An 18,433-nucleotide genomic window follows, 5' to 3' on the forward strand; every position below is an offset into this window, starting at 1 on the left:
ATATGTGGTGATTTTCTTAGTAATTTAATTCAATGGGATGAATGATTACTGAAAAAATGACTTTGCTACCTTCTCTTCATTTGCTGCCATTAGAGATTCTACCGCCTTCTTCATTTTCTGTACCTCTATATCTAAAAACACAATACAGTTCTCTGAGTCAATTTAAATAAGACAGTTTAAGGAAATAAAAACAAAAAACCTAGAAGCAATTCAGTAATATCTGAAAGTAAATTTACAAAAATTAAGAGATAAAACAGAAGTCACTTACATTCTATTTTAGATGGAAATCTATAGAAGGAAACCCTTTTTCTTCAAAACTTTTTTTTTTAATTCTGACATTTTTATCAAGGAAATTATGAAATTCAGAAGATTTCCTTACCCACTACCCCTGTGTTAGGAAAATGCAGAAGACAAGAACAAAACTACTGCTTGACTTTTATTATCTCCATCTTTCAAACAATCGAGCAATTGTAAAACAAAAAGTCCAAAATATAACATACTACATTTGTAGGGCAATAAAACACATCCTCGTTACAACAGTCAACAAATACTCCAAATGGCATCTCAAAAATTCACTATACAAAGCAATAGGATTAATGGATATGATGAACAAAACACTGTGCAGTGATGCTTAGTCTTAATTCAGCATGGATATAGAAATGAGGACAGCACAAAGGAATGATACGAGTATTTACTGTGATGAACAGCCATGCTAGAATATATATTGTAGTTCAGATTTGAAAAAAGTCCATAAAAGAGACAAGAGTGTTCTGTGCTTCATCTATAATCCTTATTTACTAGAAGTATAAATACATGGAATCATGTATGTTCTAACAAAGTCAGGTTTTGAAGGTGTTCTGCACTACAAATTCAGAAAGAATGGAAATAATTTTTGCTCAAAATCTACCTTGCATAAACAAAATAAACTTTATTTTTTTTTAAATGCAGGCAGGTGGTCAGTCACAGGGAAGGAAGCGTTCTACTTTGGATTAACTTCCTAACATGTCTCGTAAAACAAATGGAGTGGAAAGAACATTTTCCTCCTTAATGAAATGCAAGAAGAGAACAAGCCACCTGCCTAGCTTTCTAGTTGAAAGACATTTAGACACATTGAGTTAAACCAGCAACTGATCCATTTCCAATGATTTTCACTCAGTTACGCTAACTGAAAATCTGGTTTACTGGATTGTGACCGCATTTCATTGAGAGGCAACTATTTTGTGAGTTTCCTTGAGACTAAATCTTTCCTTGCCTATCAGTTTTTCTTCAGAAAACTTTTTCTTTCAATGTTACATATCTACCCTTATTCTCCAATTTTACTGTATTTAAAGGTTATAGATGATGCAACCTAACAATGTTTATGGAAGCAGTTTTGAAAACACATGCAGAAAGCTATTCTGGAAAGCACTTTTGAAATGCAAATGCTTGTGGAAAGACATCACCAGAAACCTTACTTTTATCTTTGAGCTTCTTTTTACAATTTTCATCTGTGCAGGAAAATCCGTTGGATTTGAAATTAGCATGAAGGTTATGACATGAAATAATTTTAAAGACAACATTGATACTTAAGGAGTCGACTATTCCCCACAGATTACTGCAGAAGTGAGCAGTTGGTGGTTTCAACCCGCACTTCCCCAGTGCTAACATTTCTAATGACATCAAATAGTCTCTCTGCTTTCACACACAACTACTTCTCTCAAGGATATGTTTTTCAACTATAAGTTTTCACTTTTAAGGCCTCAGAAAAGACTTATGCCAATAGATAGCTCTTAAGCTAAGACTAGACTGGCCTGCTAGGTGATAATGTATGCATAACTGTTCAGCTAATGGGACAAACTGCATTACTTAATATTGTTCAACACAGAAAAAATATGGTTCATTATGGAAGAAGGTGTCCTGCTGAGTTATACTGAAAACTAAAGCCAAGAACCAGAGGGTAATGGGAGTTCAATGTACACAGCAGCTCCCAGGGAGAAAAAGTCTCATATAAGTGATCATAAACGCTATGAAGTCAGAGCTTCTTCACACTGAAATGTTCTAAAAAAACACACAGCATTTTCTTCCTCAGCTCAGGGGAGGAGAGTAATTAACATCTTGAGGCTTCATTTTTCTAAATAACATACTTTAGAAGCACAACCTTAAAATTCACAATAACTATCAGTGAGATAGGTTCAGAAGTGAAACTGCAGCAGGTCAAAGAACTCTGTGGAAAATTTCTCTGAAACCTTAAAGAACTATTTCTGGTTTTAAGTAAGTTTCCAAATCCAAGCTTCCCCCAGTACTGATTTTGTTTCTTCTTTGCAAGTAAAGAAAAGAATTATTTGACATGTAAGATTTCTGTGCTAATTCAAGCTTAATTGGGATTTAGACTTAACCAGTGCACAAATCCGGAAATACTTCTCAATTTCACCTACTTATGGCTAGGTCCACACTGAAGATTTGTTGGTACACGTCAATATTTTGGTTTGCAGTATATCCTTTTCCCTTCCTTACCAGTAAGAGGTGTACAAGCAACACAAACTTTCCTTCTCAATGCAGTCTTTTAGGAGAACTTGTTGAAATTAGTTTAAAGATTTATCTGTCAATATAAACAGCATACTTTGGGGCATCACACAAGTCACGTAAAGAGCTAACTACGGGTTACTTAGCCTAGTTTAAAGTTGATCAAAAACCTGCTATGACAATAGGTTCATCAGTGAATACCAACTAAATATATTAAAAGAATATATGAAAACACAGACTTTTATCTGTTATTTCCTGTACAACCACTCATGGAAACATGACCTCAGATGAGGTGACTGAGGAAGACATGGTGGGAGAACCTCCCTCCTTACCTCTGTCCAGTATTTCAACTCCTTCTCCTTTCAGCTTGCAAACCAATTTTTCTTGCAACCTTTTCACCTCAGCTTCCTTCTGCTCTAGTTTGTCTTTCAAAGCTGCTAGCTCATCCTGGAACAGACACAGAATCACTCAGTGACAGCTTCTACACACATGAGACGTTCCCACTGAAGCACACTGGACAGGTCCTCAGCCAGTGGAAACGACCAAGAGCCCCCTGACATTTACAGTGGCTGAGGGTACCTCCACTAACCTGACTCTGAACAGCACAACAGACTGCTGAGTCCATAAAGGGCAAAACCAGGGGGCCTAAGGTCTAAAAGTGTCAGTCTCATGTATATTTGAAAAGAGATTTTAGAGCTAAATTTTAAAAACAGGAAAGCTTGCAGAGACAAAAAAAATACAGGTGATGAGGCTGAACAATAAAGTTTGTGAACACGTATTTTGGGATTTATAGGGCATTTTGCAAGTTCAAAGCTGGACAGTTATGGAACTGTGCTTACACCAGGCTGAGGACAGCTTCATAAACAACCACTGCTTCTATGAAAGAAAAATCAATCACAACACCATCAAGCACATAAACATATACTGGAAAACAGTTCAGACAAAAATGTGGTACCTCTGCCATGGTTTGGGTTTGCTGATCAAGCATGAGGAAAGGAAGCTTGGAGTTGAGATTCATGGGAATAGGACAGATGGTGTTTGGGGGAGTTGGGGTGTATTAGATAAGTGCTGTCAAATTTTAACTTAGATCTAACCATCTGCACTAGCAAGTGACTGGCGTGGATCCATGCATTTAACTTTTTAAAATTCGAGTCAAATCCTACCCAGTTTAGTAACATGTTTCTTTGATGTCCAAGGATATGTTGTGCAACAGCATCATCAAGACAGGGCCCTCAGTGCAAATGTACCCAACACTGGAAACTTAATTTGTTCAGTTTGTAAGCAAAATAAAACAAGGCAAGACTCATAATTTTGGCATTCACAGTTTCTAATTGAAATTTTAAATAAATCAAACTGGAATACTGTGGGGCTTAGGTATACTCTTAAGCTTCCCTCAACTGTTGCAAATGTGTAGTGATGTCTGCAACCCAAACTATGGCCCTGACCTCAGAATTCCCTGAAACTGGTTCCTATTTGCTCTAATGCATCATTAAATGGTCAAGAAACCAAAAGTGTTTCCCAAACAGTTACTGAATGATACAATCCTCCAGCGATCTAGCTTAGTACTGATTTTGATGGGATTTCTGCCAGTATAGGACCCATGCATCTCCAAAACAATATCAACTCCTGGTCACTTGAGAAGCTGTTCTTAATACTCACGGGCAACTAGAGCTGCATGTGGTTGCTGATGTGTCTTTCTTCCCCCGAATTAGAAACACAATATGTAAACTTACATTTTGGAGAGGGGACAGTATAAAAGAATCACTATTTTCTAGCTAGCTTTCATGAATACATTTTCTCTAAAAAAGTGAGAAAAAGTTCCATTTGAATAATTCCCCTTGGAAGAGGAACAACTTTAACTCAAGTCTAATTCCATTATGTATAACCTCTGCAAAGGCCACAACACTAACATCATCTCCCATCTAATATAAAAGCTGTTTACAAGGAATATCTACAAAAAAGAGCTTTCCACATCTAATGGAAAAGGGAGCACTGTATATCAACACACAGCATTTAATGAGGAACAGAGCATGACAGTACAGTGCAAGACAGACTGTAAAACAGTAGAACATGAAGGATTCAAAACAGGTCCAATATTACCCAGAAACTACTACACCTTTAGCATCTGGCTTTTTTGCTCCATCCGCTGCTTTTCATACTGCATCTGACCCACTTTGATTTTCATACTAGAAAGTTTGGCCATTAAAGACTGGTAACAGAGACAGAGGAGTGAGAGAAAACTAAAGACAGAAAAGAGACAAGGCTAAATGGAAAAGTTAGACACTTAGAGAAACAGGCTGCTAGAATTACTTAGGTGAATGCTTTCTTTTCAGAAGTGGCTGATTTTTAGTACATTTCAAAGAAAACAAATACTCAGCTTTGGTCTCACCTATGGCATACACCTTATGTACTGGTGTTTCTTGGCATATATGTGAAACAAGGGGATAAACAAGTAATAAATTTACTGCAAAAGCCAGCTGCAGGGTAAGTTACCCTTCATAAAAAACAATGCCCAGATCTGAAAACCAGGGCATTGAATTTGGAGGTAACCCCTGTTGCTATGTGAGTGTCATGAAATCCCTAGGTCTGAGTGTCCTCAGGATTCTGCCATGTGCAGACAAGGACAGGGGAAAAGAGAGTGAACTTCTATAGGCTGACTCATACCCATCCCTGCTTCTTTCCCTCAGTCTCACTTACTTTGGTCGTCTTCAGTTTTTTCTCATACTGGAGTCTTTCATTGTCCATTTCTCCTACTCTTAACCGTAATTCATTTATTTCCTGGATCAAATCCTGAGTGAAGGGAAAAAACAACAGAAACAACAAATTCAGTAAACAAAAGAGAACAGCTATCCATTGGCTGGATCATAAAAACCACAGCACCAATAAAAAGGCACTCCATACACAAAACCACACCACCCAAATTCATAGCTAAGTCTAGCAATTTGGAGCTTCGTAGATATCCAGGGAATGTGTTTTTTCAGTTTCTGCAGTATTGCACTGAATGCAAGGAGGCAGAGGACAAAGAAAGATATATATGGAGAGATATGGTTTAGTGGTGGACTTGGCAGTGTTAGTGGTTGCACTTGATGATCTTAAAGGTCTTTTCCAACTGAAACAGTTCTGTGATTCTGTGAAGCTGTGCTCCCTGTCCTGGAGGACAAGAAAGATCTTCCACCCCTCTAGTTGCTCAAATGCTTGGATGTCCACCACTAAGTGAGTAACTTAAAACTTGCAGCTGTCCTTCAATAAGCAGCAGCCACATCCTCCCCTCCCCAGTACCCTCTACTCAGACTCGCCAGCCACCATATGCCTTTTTAAAATATGAAGTGACTACAGTGTAAATCCATGCTTTGGCACTCCAACAAGCCCCTCTAGCTGAGGGCTAAATGGAAGAGACATCATTGGTTTCTACAAACACAAAGGTGTATGTCTGTAAGCATCAATGGTACCACTACATCTAAACTTTGCAAATTCTGCCTGGTTTGGAAGAAACTCAGAGCCACCACCAACTCATATCTCAGCTCTTCAGGAGAATGTCATGACCTCCTGGCCATCCTTGTGGAGAGACCTACCAGGTTTGGAGGTGCCATCAGCTCTACAGTTCCTTTCCTGCAGTGGTCAAACAAACCTTGAGTTTGATCACTTCACCAAGGTGCAAGGCACTCTTTCTCCAAACCTCCCCATCCTCTAGATGGGGAAATGAGATCCTAAGAGGCCAGCTGCAGATCTGCAGGAAACCTAGAGGACAGCCAGGACTGAGTGTCCCTCCATATAAGGGAAAACAAACCGCAACTTATAGGGAAAATTATCTTCCTGCTCAGCAGGGAAACACATTACTAGAAAGTTGTGGCTTTCATACAACTCAAATATCTCCAGCAAGCTTCTGCCTCACATGTATCTCACCAACCTTTAGTTTATGTATGGACACCAAATCAGTGTTACATTTGTGAGGGGGAAAAAAAAAAAGTAAAAGAATAAAAAGCAGTTTCTCAGCAGCTACTGTAAGGCTGCATCACCAGGAAACTCTTCAAAGGAGGAGATAAGGTCTTTGTGCACGTCATAAAACATAGGAGGACTTGCACTGAAGCGTGAGGGCTTCTAAACTACCAAGAAGATAGGATGGTACTTAGGTTTGCCTGTCCTTCACATGGTAAGGCAAATCCTATCCATGTAAAGCAACACTGTACATAGAGCTAACAATTGTAAGCATAATTTTTCAGATCTAATTGTATAACGAATAGACATCTGTAATTTTTAAATTAACAAGCCAGCAGCTGACATTTTGAGGGTATTCATAGGTCCCTAGTAACACCTGCCTTCCAACTCCATGCCCCATTTTCTGAGTTTACAAGCCTCTGGTTATTATTTTGTGCTTAATGAATCTGATGGCAACAAAGCAGTATCTGTATTTCTTTAGCAAGACCCAAGCTCCATTACCAGAACTCAAGGAAAATGAACACATAAAACATTTTTATGCTATTAATAATTATTACTGCTAACATATGACTTTCTGATTTCAGTACATCTGCAATTCCTCATTCTTCAATATGTGACCTTTACAAAGCACCTCACTCTTCAAGTGTAAAGGTACATGGATGCCAGGCTGCATGACTACGTTAGCTAAGTTGTGTCTTATCAAAAATCAAGTGTTCAAGATATCTGACAACTCTATTCCCAGGTCTGATTGTCAGCTTTGACATTATTGCAACTGATTTGTTTGGGGTTTTTCTCTCCTGAAGCCATCATTTTTGCTTTGTCATGATCCAATGTCAGAACCTGCTGTGTAGCAATAACTGTGGATCTTGTGGCCTATGTACTTATCAGTTTAACTACATGACTTTTAAAATACTGAAGGAGGAGAGGGAAACCAGTCACCAGTATTCAAAAGGCCCCTGAGAGGCAAAATGAACCAAAACTCTTCTCTTTTCATGAAAAAATAGTTGTTAGCACAATCCAGCAGTGTCAAGATGCACTCACAATGTCACAGAAAACAGAGCAATCTCGCACTCAGAATCCAAGAGTGTAAGATCTTGGAACAGGAACTAAACTCTTCTGTTTAATCTGTTGGAAGTCTCATGAGGAACTAGATCCTTTACCGCTGGTAACTAAAAATACTGTACAATCTCTCAAAGGTTAAATAGAACTAAAAACAAATCTTAACAGTGTGCTTTGCCCTAAAAATATTTTCAACTACCCTTCTGCAGTTGCAACATTAACTCTTGTCTTAATTTATCTACAACATTGTAACAGTAAATGACATTCATTCTCATCTTTTTGAGGCAGAGTAGTACATTAAAGATTCACTGGGTTCCATATACAGACTCTCACTAATACAAAAAAGGGAGAGTCAAGCCGTGCATAAATGAGCAGAGGAAAAAGATAAGGCCCAAACAGGACTGTCTCTAATGCTACTGAACTACCATTTAGCTTTGGGCAAACTATCAGAGGTAGAGACTGTCAAAGGTTCCCTAAGAAATCCGAATCCTCCCAGAGGATTTGCTGCTTTTTGCTGCCCTGAAACACTTACCCTTTCTCCCACCATTCTCTGTTCAAACTGATTTTGACTCCAAACCTTTCACAGGAAGGACCACACCTTGCCCCTCCTCCTGCAGCAGTCCCACCAAGATCACAGCATTGTTGGAAGCCTGAAGGTGACAACCACTGTATCTGTTTATAAGCTGAAGAACTTTTGGGACCAGTGTGATGTGTGAGGAGTGTACGTCCCTGTGGAACACAGGGTGTTGTACAGGTTCATCAAGATCTGAGATCAGATCAAAATCCCACTGATTCCCTGTCTGACTTGGATGAACCAGTGGTAAAGCATTTCCCCACAGGGTGGTCAGTGTATAGCACCTGCTTTGTTTGCATTTAATACCTCCTCTTTGGGCACCTGTAAATGGGTCAAAATACCTGCCCTGTGCATAATGTATGTTCCTGTCTTAAGAACCTGTAAGTCAGGAAAGGGCCACAAAACGCTCTTCTGACGCAGAGTCAAGTCCCTCTGTGCAAACAACCAACAGCTCTTCCTTACGTGGACCCATGAGCAGAGCTAACAGGGTGGGACATCCAGACTCCTGTTTCCCAAAGCCTGTTCTTACCCTACTCATGTTACTTCCACTCTTTATAGGAGGGCCAAGGAGGCACAAAAAAGCAATGGTAACTTTGGGAGTTACCAAAAGATTTGGGAGTCAGAGGCTTCCTTACTGGCACTGGAAATACAAACGACCTTTGTTGTTTTTCTCAAAACTCATCCGCACAAGGGAGATTAGTGGTGTTCAAATTATGAAGGACTCACCACAAGTAAGCCAGTTTACCCTCTGGCTGCTGCTTCAAAGATCATGTCTAGTTACGGACTCCTCCCTCAATCAACTCCCTTGTATGATATTTTCTTACATAAACTCAGCCCAATTCAGACTGCCCATGCTCCTTGGTGAAAATAGTACTGCTGTCTGCTGAGAAAGTGTAAAGATTAGAATGATTTAGAGAACAAAGCAATTATAAATCTCTGTTAAGCATACAATTAGCTTTGAAAAAGGAGAGTATTTGTGAACCTCTAGGCAGGAAAGTCCTAGTTTACAGAACTATTGAAGCAGCTGTTTAGAGAAAGAATGGTGAATATAAGAAACCCACCAAGCTGGAACGGGAAGCTGCAACAACAGACACAAGTGAAAACTGGATAATATGAAGGATTTGATCTGAATGGTAAATTTTCTAGGAGTCGGGAGCTCCACAGAAGTCGTTTAATGATGGCAACACTTTTTTCAATTTTCAGTTTATTTTCGTAAATAAAAACAGAAAAGAATATTCATACCTTTTCATTCCCTGTTTGAGTATGGTTTTTTTTTTTTTCCATTTTGAACACTGCATGCAAAAATCACAATGTGTTTTAGAGTCTTTTAAATATTCATTTAAATCACAGCTCTGCTGAAATAATCGATACTCTACTACTTTTAGCAAGAATATCATTAGATCAAACACTGAATAAAATATTGTCTACTTATGAATAAGTACTGCCTTCAAAATACCTGAGATTTTTCACAGCTACAACTAACTAGCCATGAATTTTTCCACCAAACAAAATGTAAGTTAACACGTATTATCCCTTTCAGTGTCTATGCCTAAGCTTTTCTACAGCTAGTGTTGAAACAAAGTGTTCAAATATAGAAGAAACAACACAGTAACCTCTATGACATTAAACTACATCATTCTAGTTTTCAAAGGGAGGCAAAAACATTTTAATAGCAGTTCATTAGTTCTAGCATAAATATCCAGGATGTAAATCTATACAGACCCTAATTATAACAATTACCTTTTAAATATAATTTAGGTTATCTTATTTTTATCAGAGATATTAAGTATATTTCAAGGCTTTTCAAAGAGTAAGGTCTTCATAGTTGCCACGCAGGTAAGCCTCTTGCATAGAGCATGGTGTGTTTCCCCACACTGTAACCACTTTTCACGGAACAGAGGTAGCCCCATGTCCACCTTCTCGTTACGCTGTGTTGTGCTACTGAGTGCTGGAGAGAGTGTAGTTCAGAGGTGAAACGAAGGGAGAGGGAGTACAGGAAAGGTCACCAATGAATCATAGTCAAGGATAAGAAGAGAAGAAACAAATTGCTCAAAGCCCAACTATTTCTATTACCTGTTCTGGAATGCACAAGAAACCATAGGGTGTTTCCAAATGGAGAAGTATGAATCCAGTTATGAAAGTGCCTGACCACTGCAATCATTTGGATCAAACCTTGCCTCTTCAAAGCCATTTTATAGCTCATTTAATTTAACATTAGGGCTGCTTATGAGAGGTGTCAGTATACAGGTGGAGAGTGCTGTAATTCACGAACAAGCTGAGTACTGTGGAGGCAGAGAAACTTCATGGGAGCTGTGAAAGGTGCTTCCTATGGCTGGAGAAGACATTCAACAATTTCCTCTACCTTTCCTCTTTCTAATTTCTCCAGCATTGGTGACACACAGTACTCACCTGGACTGCAAAATCATCTGACTTTAAGGCAACGCTGTGATCCTTCACATAAACACCTGGTATGAAACTAGAGGAAAAGGTAACAGGAAGCAACATGAATCCAACTCACAGCTTGGCAACACCCAGATGTGCTACGCTGCAGGAATGGAAACTACCATTGTTATGTATGTGGTCATCACTTTTCAAATTTGAACATGATTCAAGTCAGTTTTCAAGTTTTATACTTCTTTAGGCCTGCACATTACTTCAGATAGGTCCAAAGAAAGTAATTCTAACTTTTGCTTTTATGCTTTCAATGCACATGAAGGAATGACACTTCACTGGAAAATATGTGGGAAACTGGAAGGGAGCTGGTAAACCACTGATTGAAGTGGAAAGGGCAAATTTTGTCTCCTGTGATGACATTATGACTTTTTTCCTTCTAGAAATGAATGCTATCTGGAACATGCACAATACAAACATCTGCCATTTCGGCTCATTTATGAACACAGAATTGGAAATTTTTTTCTGCTTCCTAGGCAGACTCTAAACGTACTTCTGATACAGAGTATGTCATCCTGCCAACAAAGTTCGGCCTGATTCATAGAGGCTCCTGCAGAACCTGGGTTTGTCCATCTGCTTTGAAGCTGTCTGGCTTCAAGCACAAGCAAGGTTCAGGTATACAGATCTACAGTGCATGGAGGACAAATGGCAGAGGTGGGAGCTCTGCCTGGCACCACGCACCGCTGGGCTTGAGGACAGGCTGAGATGAGTAACTGCTGGCCTCTCACTGACTCACCTCATTTTCTCTGTTACCGAAACCAGAAGTTACGTCTTCTAGTGTGCTGTGTCTTTGCATATGCTTTTTGTACTTGCAATGGGCTTGTTTGTCTCAGACACACCTTACTTTGATGATGCAGCATGTTCATGATTTTGGTTAAATCCATCCTAAATGCTGTCCCTCCTGAGATCTCATGGCCTTGCAATTCTTTCTGCATAAAATCAGTTTACTAAAGAAGAGACTTTTTTATTTTATGAGATGTTTTAACCTTAAAGATGAGTTCCCTTCTTGTCTGGCAAAAAGAATCCTAAGCCAACAAACCAACTGGAAATTTTCAGGTGCTGCGAAACCACACATAGATTTCACAATTTATTCAGTTGGGTTTTACTCACCTCTGTGTCTCTGAATCTATCTTCATAGTCTAATCTATCCTTCTCTACAGATGTAAGCTTTAACTTCAGAGTGGAAATCTCTGCCATAAGATCCAGCTTCTGAGTTTCAAGGGATGTTCTGCTTAAAAGCTCCTGATTCAAGACAAAGACAACAGAATTATTCATCCAAGGGGAAGAAACCAGTAATTTATTTCTGCAGCTGAAGGTCTTTCATGGGGAAAAGCATCACACTCTTCCTTGCACTGTCTGAAGTCCTGGGACCTACCTGACAGACTCCAAGCATCTAACATGCATCTTGAGATCATAGGGGCACTATCACAGGTTAGCTGCCAGGATGAGAGAAAAGCTTGTCTGTCATCAGTTGCTCTGGGCACAAGGAGCTTTGAGGGGAATTCACCCATCCTACCAGAGACTTTAATCCAACTCTCTTTGAAGTTCAGTGAGGAAAGGCTCAAATAAGATTGCTACAGTTTAAAGCAGCACTGATATTACTAAGTACAAAGACTTTAAAGCAAAGTAGAAAATTATCACTCAGAGAGACATCATGGGGTGCAACACCTTAAACTGCACCACTTTCACCAAAGTAAAATGCAGTTCATTAAGGCAAACAGCAAGACAGATATTGGACTGTGAAATACCTGCTGCAGCATCTCCTCCGTGGCATTCAGCTTCTCCCTGTGCTCCTCTAGACAGAATTCCAGATCTCGAATCTTTTCTCCTTGGGCTTCCACCTGGTCTGTAAGCACACTCACCTGCACAGCGGAGAAAGAGAAATGCATGTTTAGTTCCTTGCAACCGTGCCATATCTGTCACCTAAAGGACTGTATGTGAGTAACAGTGCTGGATGGGCCAAGGACAAAATGCTACCATGGAAGAGGAGCAGTAGAGCTCTGCAGTAGACACAATGTATGGCAAAGGTTATAGGAGAAAGAAAGTTCTCCCTTCACGCTTACTGGAATTTCAAAGTTCTGGTGGACTCATTGCAGTTCTGCATCTCTCCTTCTGACTTGTCCTGAAGTTTTCACAAGTGGTAGCTGCTGCATTTTACAGCCAACAATCATACCTTTATCCTGACAATACATTAACTAAAACCAACTAGCTCCTATCTTAACAACCAAATAGCTAAATCTCACTGCATACAATTTATTCTCCTTTCCAAGTAACTGCACACAGTGTGCCACTACATACAAATTCTCTTTTTCAGAACAATAAAAGCAAAGGAGGTTAAAACATGCAGACCGAGGCTAGGCAAGACCAAGATAACGCCTTTGAGGCTGCAGACTGGTTCCCATTTTGCCTCTTCTGAATGAAGTTTTTATTTGAAATTGGCTCTTTTGAGGAAATCTGAAGCACCACTGGGAACGAGGGCACTACTGGGACAGCACTTGGTGTTGTCACAGCCTCTAGGTTGGGTTTGCATCAGGGGACGGCAGGATGCCTGCGCAGACCAAGGGCTGCCAGGTAGCCTCAACTCCAAAGGCAAGAGTAAGCCAGCTGGCAAGAGCATCCAGGGCTGACCCAGTCCAGTCCAGCAGCAGGTGAGCAGGACCTTGGAGGAGTTGCTTATCTCCTGCCTTTCATGAGGACAGGAAATCTGCCACTTGATGCAGACGGTGAGTAGTCATAGAAAATGGTTATCTTAAGCATACACATGAATGTAAGAAGGTGGTCACTCTGCAGACTTGCTCAGCTAACAAGATTCAAGAAGAGATCAGATATACAGAAAGAAATGTCTTTATATTTTTCCTGTAGTCTAAATTCACACCTATCCTTAATCTGAGTTGATTCTCAGGTATCAGCAAGACTGTCCAAGATGACACAAATGCAAATAAATCCTCAGAGGTTTTAACACATACTATCAAAAAGTCTTTTGAATGCAAGAGCAGAAAAAAAAATCATTTAGGTGACTACTCACTTGCAGAACAAGAGACTCCTTATCATTTTCCAGACGAGCCAGCCTTTCTTGATACACATCTCCATTCCCAGATATATGTCCATTAGTCTGAGAGACCACAAATATTGCACGGTCAGCTATTGTACTGCGTCATTCAACATTATCAACACACTTAGAGAACATTTTTAGTCTGCACAGTTCAAGAAAGGTTTCAAGTACTCTCCAGCCCCCAAAGGGTTACAAAATCAAAGAAACAGTTGACAAAGGACATATGACCACCATTCAGAATAAGAATTGTTCACAGGCTTAAAGATGAGAAACGATGAACCTTCTGGTGACCCAATTCTGCAAAATTCACTTACTGTGCATTCAGCATTATGTTAACAAAATTTGTGCTCATTGACATCCTATGGTGACATGTGTAAAGAGACAAATACCCTGAGACTTTCAGCAAGTGAAAAAAACCCAACAATGTACAATCTACAAAACATGCATTATGCTTTTTGCAAGTCAAACAATTTTTTATAAAACACACAGTAAGAGGCATCCTTTTACATCGGGCACATTTTACTGGGTATGGGTGAATGTCTGCACTCTAAACACATCCTTATGTGGAGTCTCCTGAGGCTAAAGAGAACCAAGAATACATGTTAATGCCATCGAGGATGCCATGTTCTGAGGAATCAGCAACTTACTTTCTTCATAATAACTTCAATGCTCTTGAGCAGGGAGGATTTTACTCTATCCATATTCAAAGCTATCTCAAAGCACTTTGTGATGGATGTCATGACTAGATCTTAGCTCAGAAAAGAAATTCTTGTTCCCATCATTGCATAAATTGCTTAGAGGTGTCTGAGAAGCTGCTCTGAAATCCAGGATGCCCAGTAGAGACTCCCACCCACATCGAGGGGCCTTGATTTCCTTCTGAATACGGGAGGAAACGAAACCAGCGACCGATCCTTGTGTCCCAGTGAGTCTGCAGGATGACTTTGCCTTGAGAGGCCACCACCACTTAGGAGCTCCACCCCTCAGACTCCTGCTTTGAATCTCCTTTTCAAGCAGCTTATCTGCTCTTATTGCAGAGGATGCCTCAGGAAAGCTGATGGCTAAAACTCCTTTTCTAAGTTACATGTCTGACCTTGTGTAGTGGGAGAAACTGCCTCATTTGAAACTAAAATAATAAAACTCTGGCCAGCATCATTTAAAGACTAGACACAAAACAAATGGGTGAGGGTACAAAGTATTTGACCTCACCTTAGTGCTCTCAAGAAATCCGGCTGTGACCTGGCAGCTTTTAAATCAGTGTGCAGTAGTAACTGTGTCTCCCAAGCATACATGAGTTAACTTTTATGAGGTGACCACAATACCTCCCCTGAAATCACTAGAGGTATAGGATACTAAGATGCTCTCTAGTAATTCGTACCAGTATTTCACGTCATAGTGATACACTGTACCTGAATTACTCAGTATTAAAGAATAGGCCCTCTGACTATCTAGACACTAAGCACCAAGGCAGAAGTACTCTAAGCTTCTGAGTTTGTCCTGGTTTTCCTTGACCTCTACCAGAATTTAGGTTATGCCATAGGATTTCCATTCAGGACCAGCGAGATCCTCAGTTTTGAAGCACTTCAATTTAGGTGAAAGGAGTCTAAGAGCTTACGAAATCAACCTGTTAGCTGCTTAATCAGCAGATTATCCTTTACATTTTGTAACTTGACTTGTGAAATAGAAAATTGAGTTTTATGCATACTTCTACTATTCTGTAGCTTCCTTCTCCTTTACAGTCTGCAAATACATCTCAGGTGCCTAGCCTCCATATTTTGCAATAAAAAACACGTTATCAATCCAGTGTATGTCTCTGACGTAGAAAAGAGATAATCATTTCTTACTACAAGCAGGCAGACAAGGTGCAAAGATGTCCCTCCATTCTGCCAGGGTTAACAGCAAAATCCTTGTCAAAGCACGAGCTCAATTCCCTGCCTCCCAACCACCACATCAGAGCCCTCACCACAGAGCCTCCTGAGATATCCAATCAGCATAACCAGATGCAAATTAACTAAAAAGTAAAGACTGTGTGAAGAAAATATGGGGAAGTAAGTATTGGTTTCACACTGTGATGGAAATGTCTATGCTATGAAAACCAATGAGGTGTTAAAGTAAAAATGTTAGTCACTGTGCACAGCATCTTGCCAGGACACCTTTGTTGTTAAACTCCATTCTCATTCCTCAAAAAAATCCTGTTCTGCTCAGGACATCATACTTGGCTTTAAAATAGAAGCATTTAGAGAGTGTTGAGTTCATGCTGCAGCTGTACATTGTCATAAGAAAGAGGGAGGAGGTGATGGGAGCTCCAAACAGCACTGGAGTAAAGGTTGTTCTCCCACAAAACCAAATCCAAAGATATCTTTGCTGGCTGTTGACAGAAATACTTTGTAAAATCTGCATAAAGAGACCTCCTGTAGCATATTGAAAACAGAAACCTTTGTGTACAACCCAACAGCACTTTGCTTTCTGCCTGAAATGTTTTAACTTCTGCATCATATCTGTGACTAACTTTTTAGTTACGAAAAGGCAAGAAAGCCACTGACTTTGGTTTCAGTAGGGAGAAAGATGACAGTTGGAGAAAGGAAAGGCCATGGCAGGTATTGCACAGAGCAGCTACCCCAGCACCTCCTACACTGATGCAGATCAGGGACCTGTATCTCTCTTCTGCACCCTCTTCAAAGGTAAAATGTTGATACCTGACATGATTTTCTTCCCAGAGATGATGAAGGAAGAGAAGAGATGAAACACTTGAGAAGAAGAACATGGTAATGACAGCAGCAGGTAGGACTGAAGAGAATTGAAGAAGGTATATGCCTAAACACTGGATATGGCAAAACAGTGCTTCAGGAGACCTGGTGAAGGGAAATCCAATGGGGATGAATAAGCTGTAGGAAGGTCTGAAAGATGTCTGGAGACTTAGTGTGGGCAAAACCTGGGTAAGCAACATTCAGTAGGTCCTTCAGAAGCAATTTCCCTCCACTGGAAGACCCACAGCCTTCCCTGAGCCCAGCAAACACTCCCTCTGCAGAGCAATGGCTGTAATTTAACAAAACCAAAAAATCTAAATGAAACAACAACAAAGTAAACACCTGATTCAACAGCAACCACAGGAGTATTGGGGGCACTTGGTAGTTCTGGATCAAATTTTTATCATCAGAGTCAATAGAGGGTTAACATGGTTTACTAGCTGTGTAAGACAAGCTTTGCCATTTTCTAAGGAAGGCTCTCCATCAGCAACTTAATATCTACGTTCAATTAAGCAGTTAGACTTAGTATGTGTTTTCAATTTAAGGACTAATTGCAAAACACTGTATGAGAAGATAATGTAGATTTACCAATACTGATCTTAATCCTAAAAGCAAAAGAACAGTTGTAACGATGCCACTGAGGCTTCACAGAAGTTTGAGGTTAAGCATTTACTTAAAATGCCTTATAAGATGTGACCCAGTGCACTTAAGAATGCTTCAAGATCAATCCGTGGCTAATCTGTTAAATGCATGTGTAAGCTTTGTCTGCAATCATGAAAGTATAAAAATCCACACTGCTCTGGAGGGAATTATTCCTGTAGTAAGTTGATGCATCACCAAACTTTCACAGCTTGCCTGTCCTGTCCTCAGTCTTTTATCCATTTTCCCTGGAAGTGAGTTAGCATTCCAAACCACAGGAAAGTTTCTAATAGCTGCTAGTTTAAGCCTTCTAATTAAAAAAACAAAAAAAAACCCAAAAAAAAAACCAAAACCAAAACAACCCAAAACCTGTTTCCTCTCAATTGCAGAATTCTCCTTTCAAAAATAAAACTCCTTTTTAGCGTACTGCAGCTGATACTCTCATTTTCTCTTCTGCTTTTCAGACAAAACAAGCAGAACAAATCACTCTTCTTTCTGAAGATGCAATCTGAATTACATAGAAGGAGCTGCCACTCCACAGCTTTATTTTCTTGTGCAGCAGATTGCACTGACTGTTTTAACCACCACAGCCCAGTCAACAGTTGGGCGAGTTGTGCCTGACATCTCTTTCCTGACCATCTGGAGTTAAATTAAACCTCATCAACATGCTTATGTTGTTCAGATTATTATCATACACATTACCTATGCTTACCTAAGCACCACTACCGCAGTCCTTCCTGTTCACTCAGTTTTAGGGAGTGCCTTGGAGGGGGTGCTCCTTCAGCCTCAGCTACCTCAATATCATTTGTGTTACCAGCAGACCCTTCAGGTTTTCCAAGCAAAGTATTTGCCATCATTTTCCCTGTCACACAGCCTTACCCTCCAACCTAAATTAATAATGGTCAAATCTGTTTAAACACAATTTGTATCCATGTTTAACCAGTTTGCTCATGAGCCCACCACTGCCCTCCCAGACCAGCATCTCCTGCATTTCAGGCATCCCTACTCATCACTCTGGATATGTGCAGCCTGCTCCATGTGCTCTGGCAGCAGGCAGGCAGACCCACTGCTAAGCTTTTCCTAAAGTTTACAGACTAGTTCCTCCCTACAGAGTAAGCAGGGGACAAAAAAAAAAACAAACCAAAACCACTCATTCAAAACTCACATATTATATTTTAAAGGCTTCACTACAATAAAAGCAAATTCTGAAAGAAAATGAGTATGAAACAGACCTTCATTCTGAGGAATTTACCTGGAACATTTTCTAATCATAAAGAACATGGCTGTTTAATAGGGAAGATGCAACTGTTTCAAAATATGCAGTTTCTTCAACAGCAGCTCAGATGGTAGCTGATACAAGAGAAAGATGAAATGCTTATTCCCTACCAGTGTTGTCCAGCTATGGCTTGTCACTCAGAGAAAGACAAGAGCCAGAACAAACACAGATAGCCTTACCTTATTTAGCCAGACACAGTG

The 18,433-nt window shown here is 40.0% G+C and overlaps 1 protein-coding gene across 14 annotated transcripts in view; it reads right to left on the reverse strand.

Annotated features, from left to right (window-relative positions):
* Positions 1-18,433, reverse strand: part of PPFIBP1 (PPFIA binding protein 1) — a 115,892-nt gene that overhangs the window by 27,591 nt on the left and 69,868 nt on the right. For 10 of the 14 annotated variants that reach the window (XM_062008449.1, XM_062008499.1, XM_062008523.1 and 7 more), the window contains 7 exons: positions 13,548-13,634; positions 12,271-12,384; positions 11,633-11,764; positions 5,200-5,292; positions 2,835-2,949; positions 1,455-1,487; positions 70-131 (listed from right to left, as the gene is read on the reverse strand). In XM_062008449.1, the coding sequence (XP_061864433.1) occupies positions 70-131; positions 1,455-1,487; positions 2,835-2,949; positions 5,200-5,292; positions 11,633-11,764; positions 12,271-12,384; positions 13,548-13,634 (636 nt within the window). The remainder of the gene's footprint in view (positions 1-69; positions 132-1,454; positions 1,488-2,834; positions 2,950-5,199; positions 5,293-11,632; positions 11,765-12,270; positions 12,385-13,547; positions 13,635-18,433) is intronic. The other 4 variants (XM_062008550.1, XM_062008534.1, XM_062008545.1 and 1 more) reach the window with 1 other exon arrangement.

This window comes from Colius striatus, chromosome 1, assembly GCF_028858725.1.
Source record: "Colius striatus isolate bColStr4 chromosome 1, bColStr4.1.hap1, whole genome shotgun sequence".
Taxonomy (NCBI): Eukaryota; Metazoa; Chordata; class Aves; order Coliiformes; family Coliidae; genus Colius; species Colius striatus.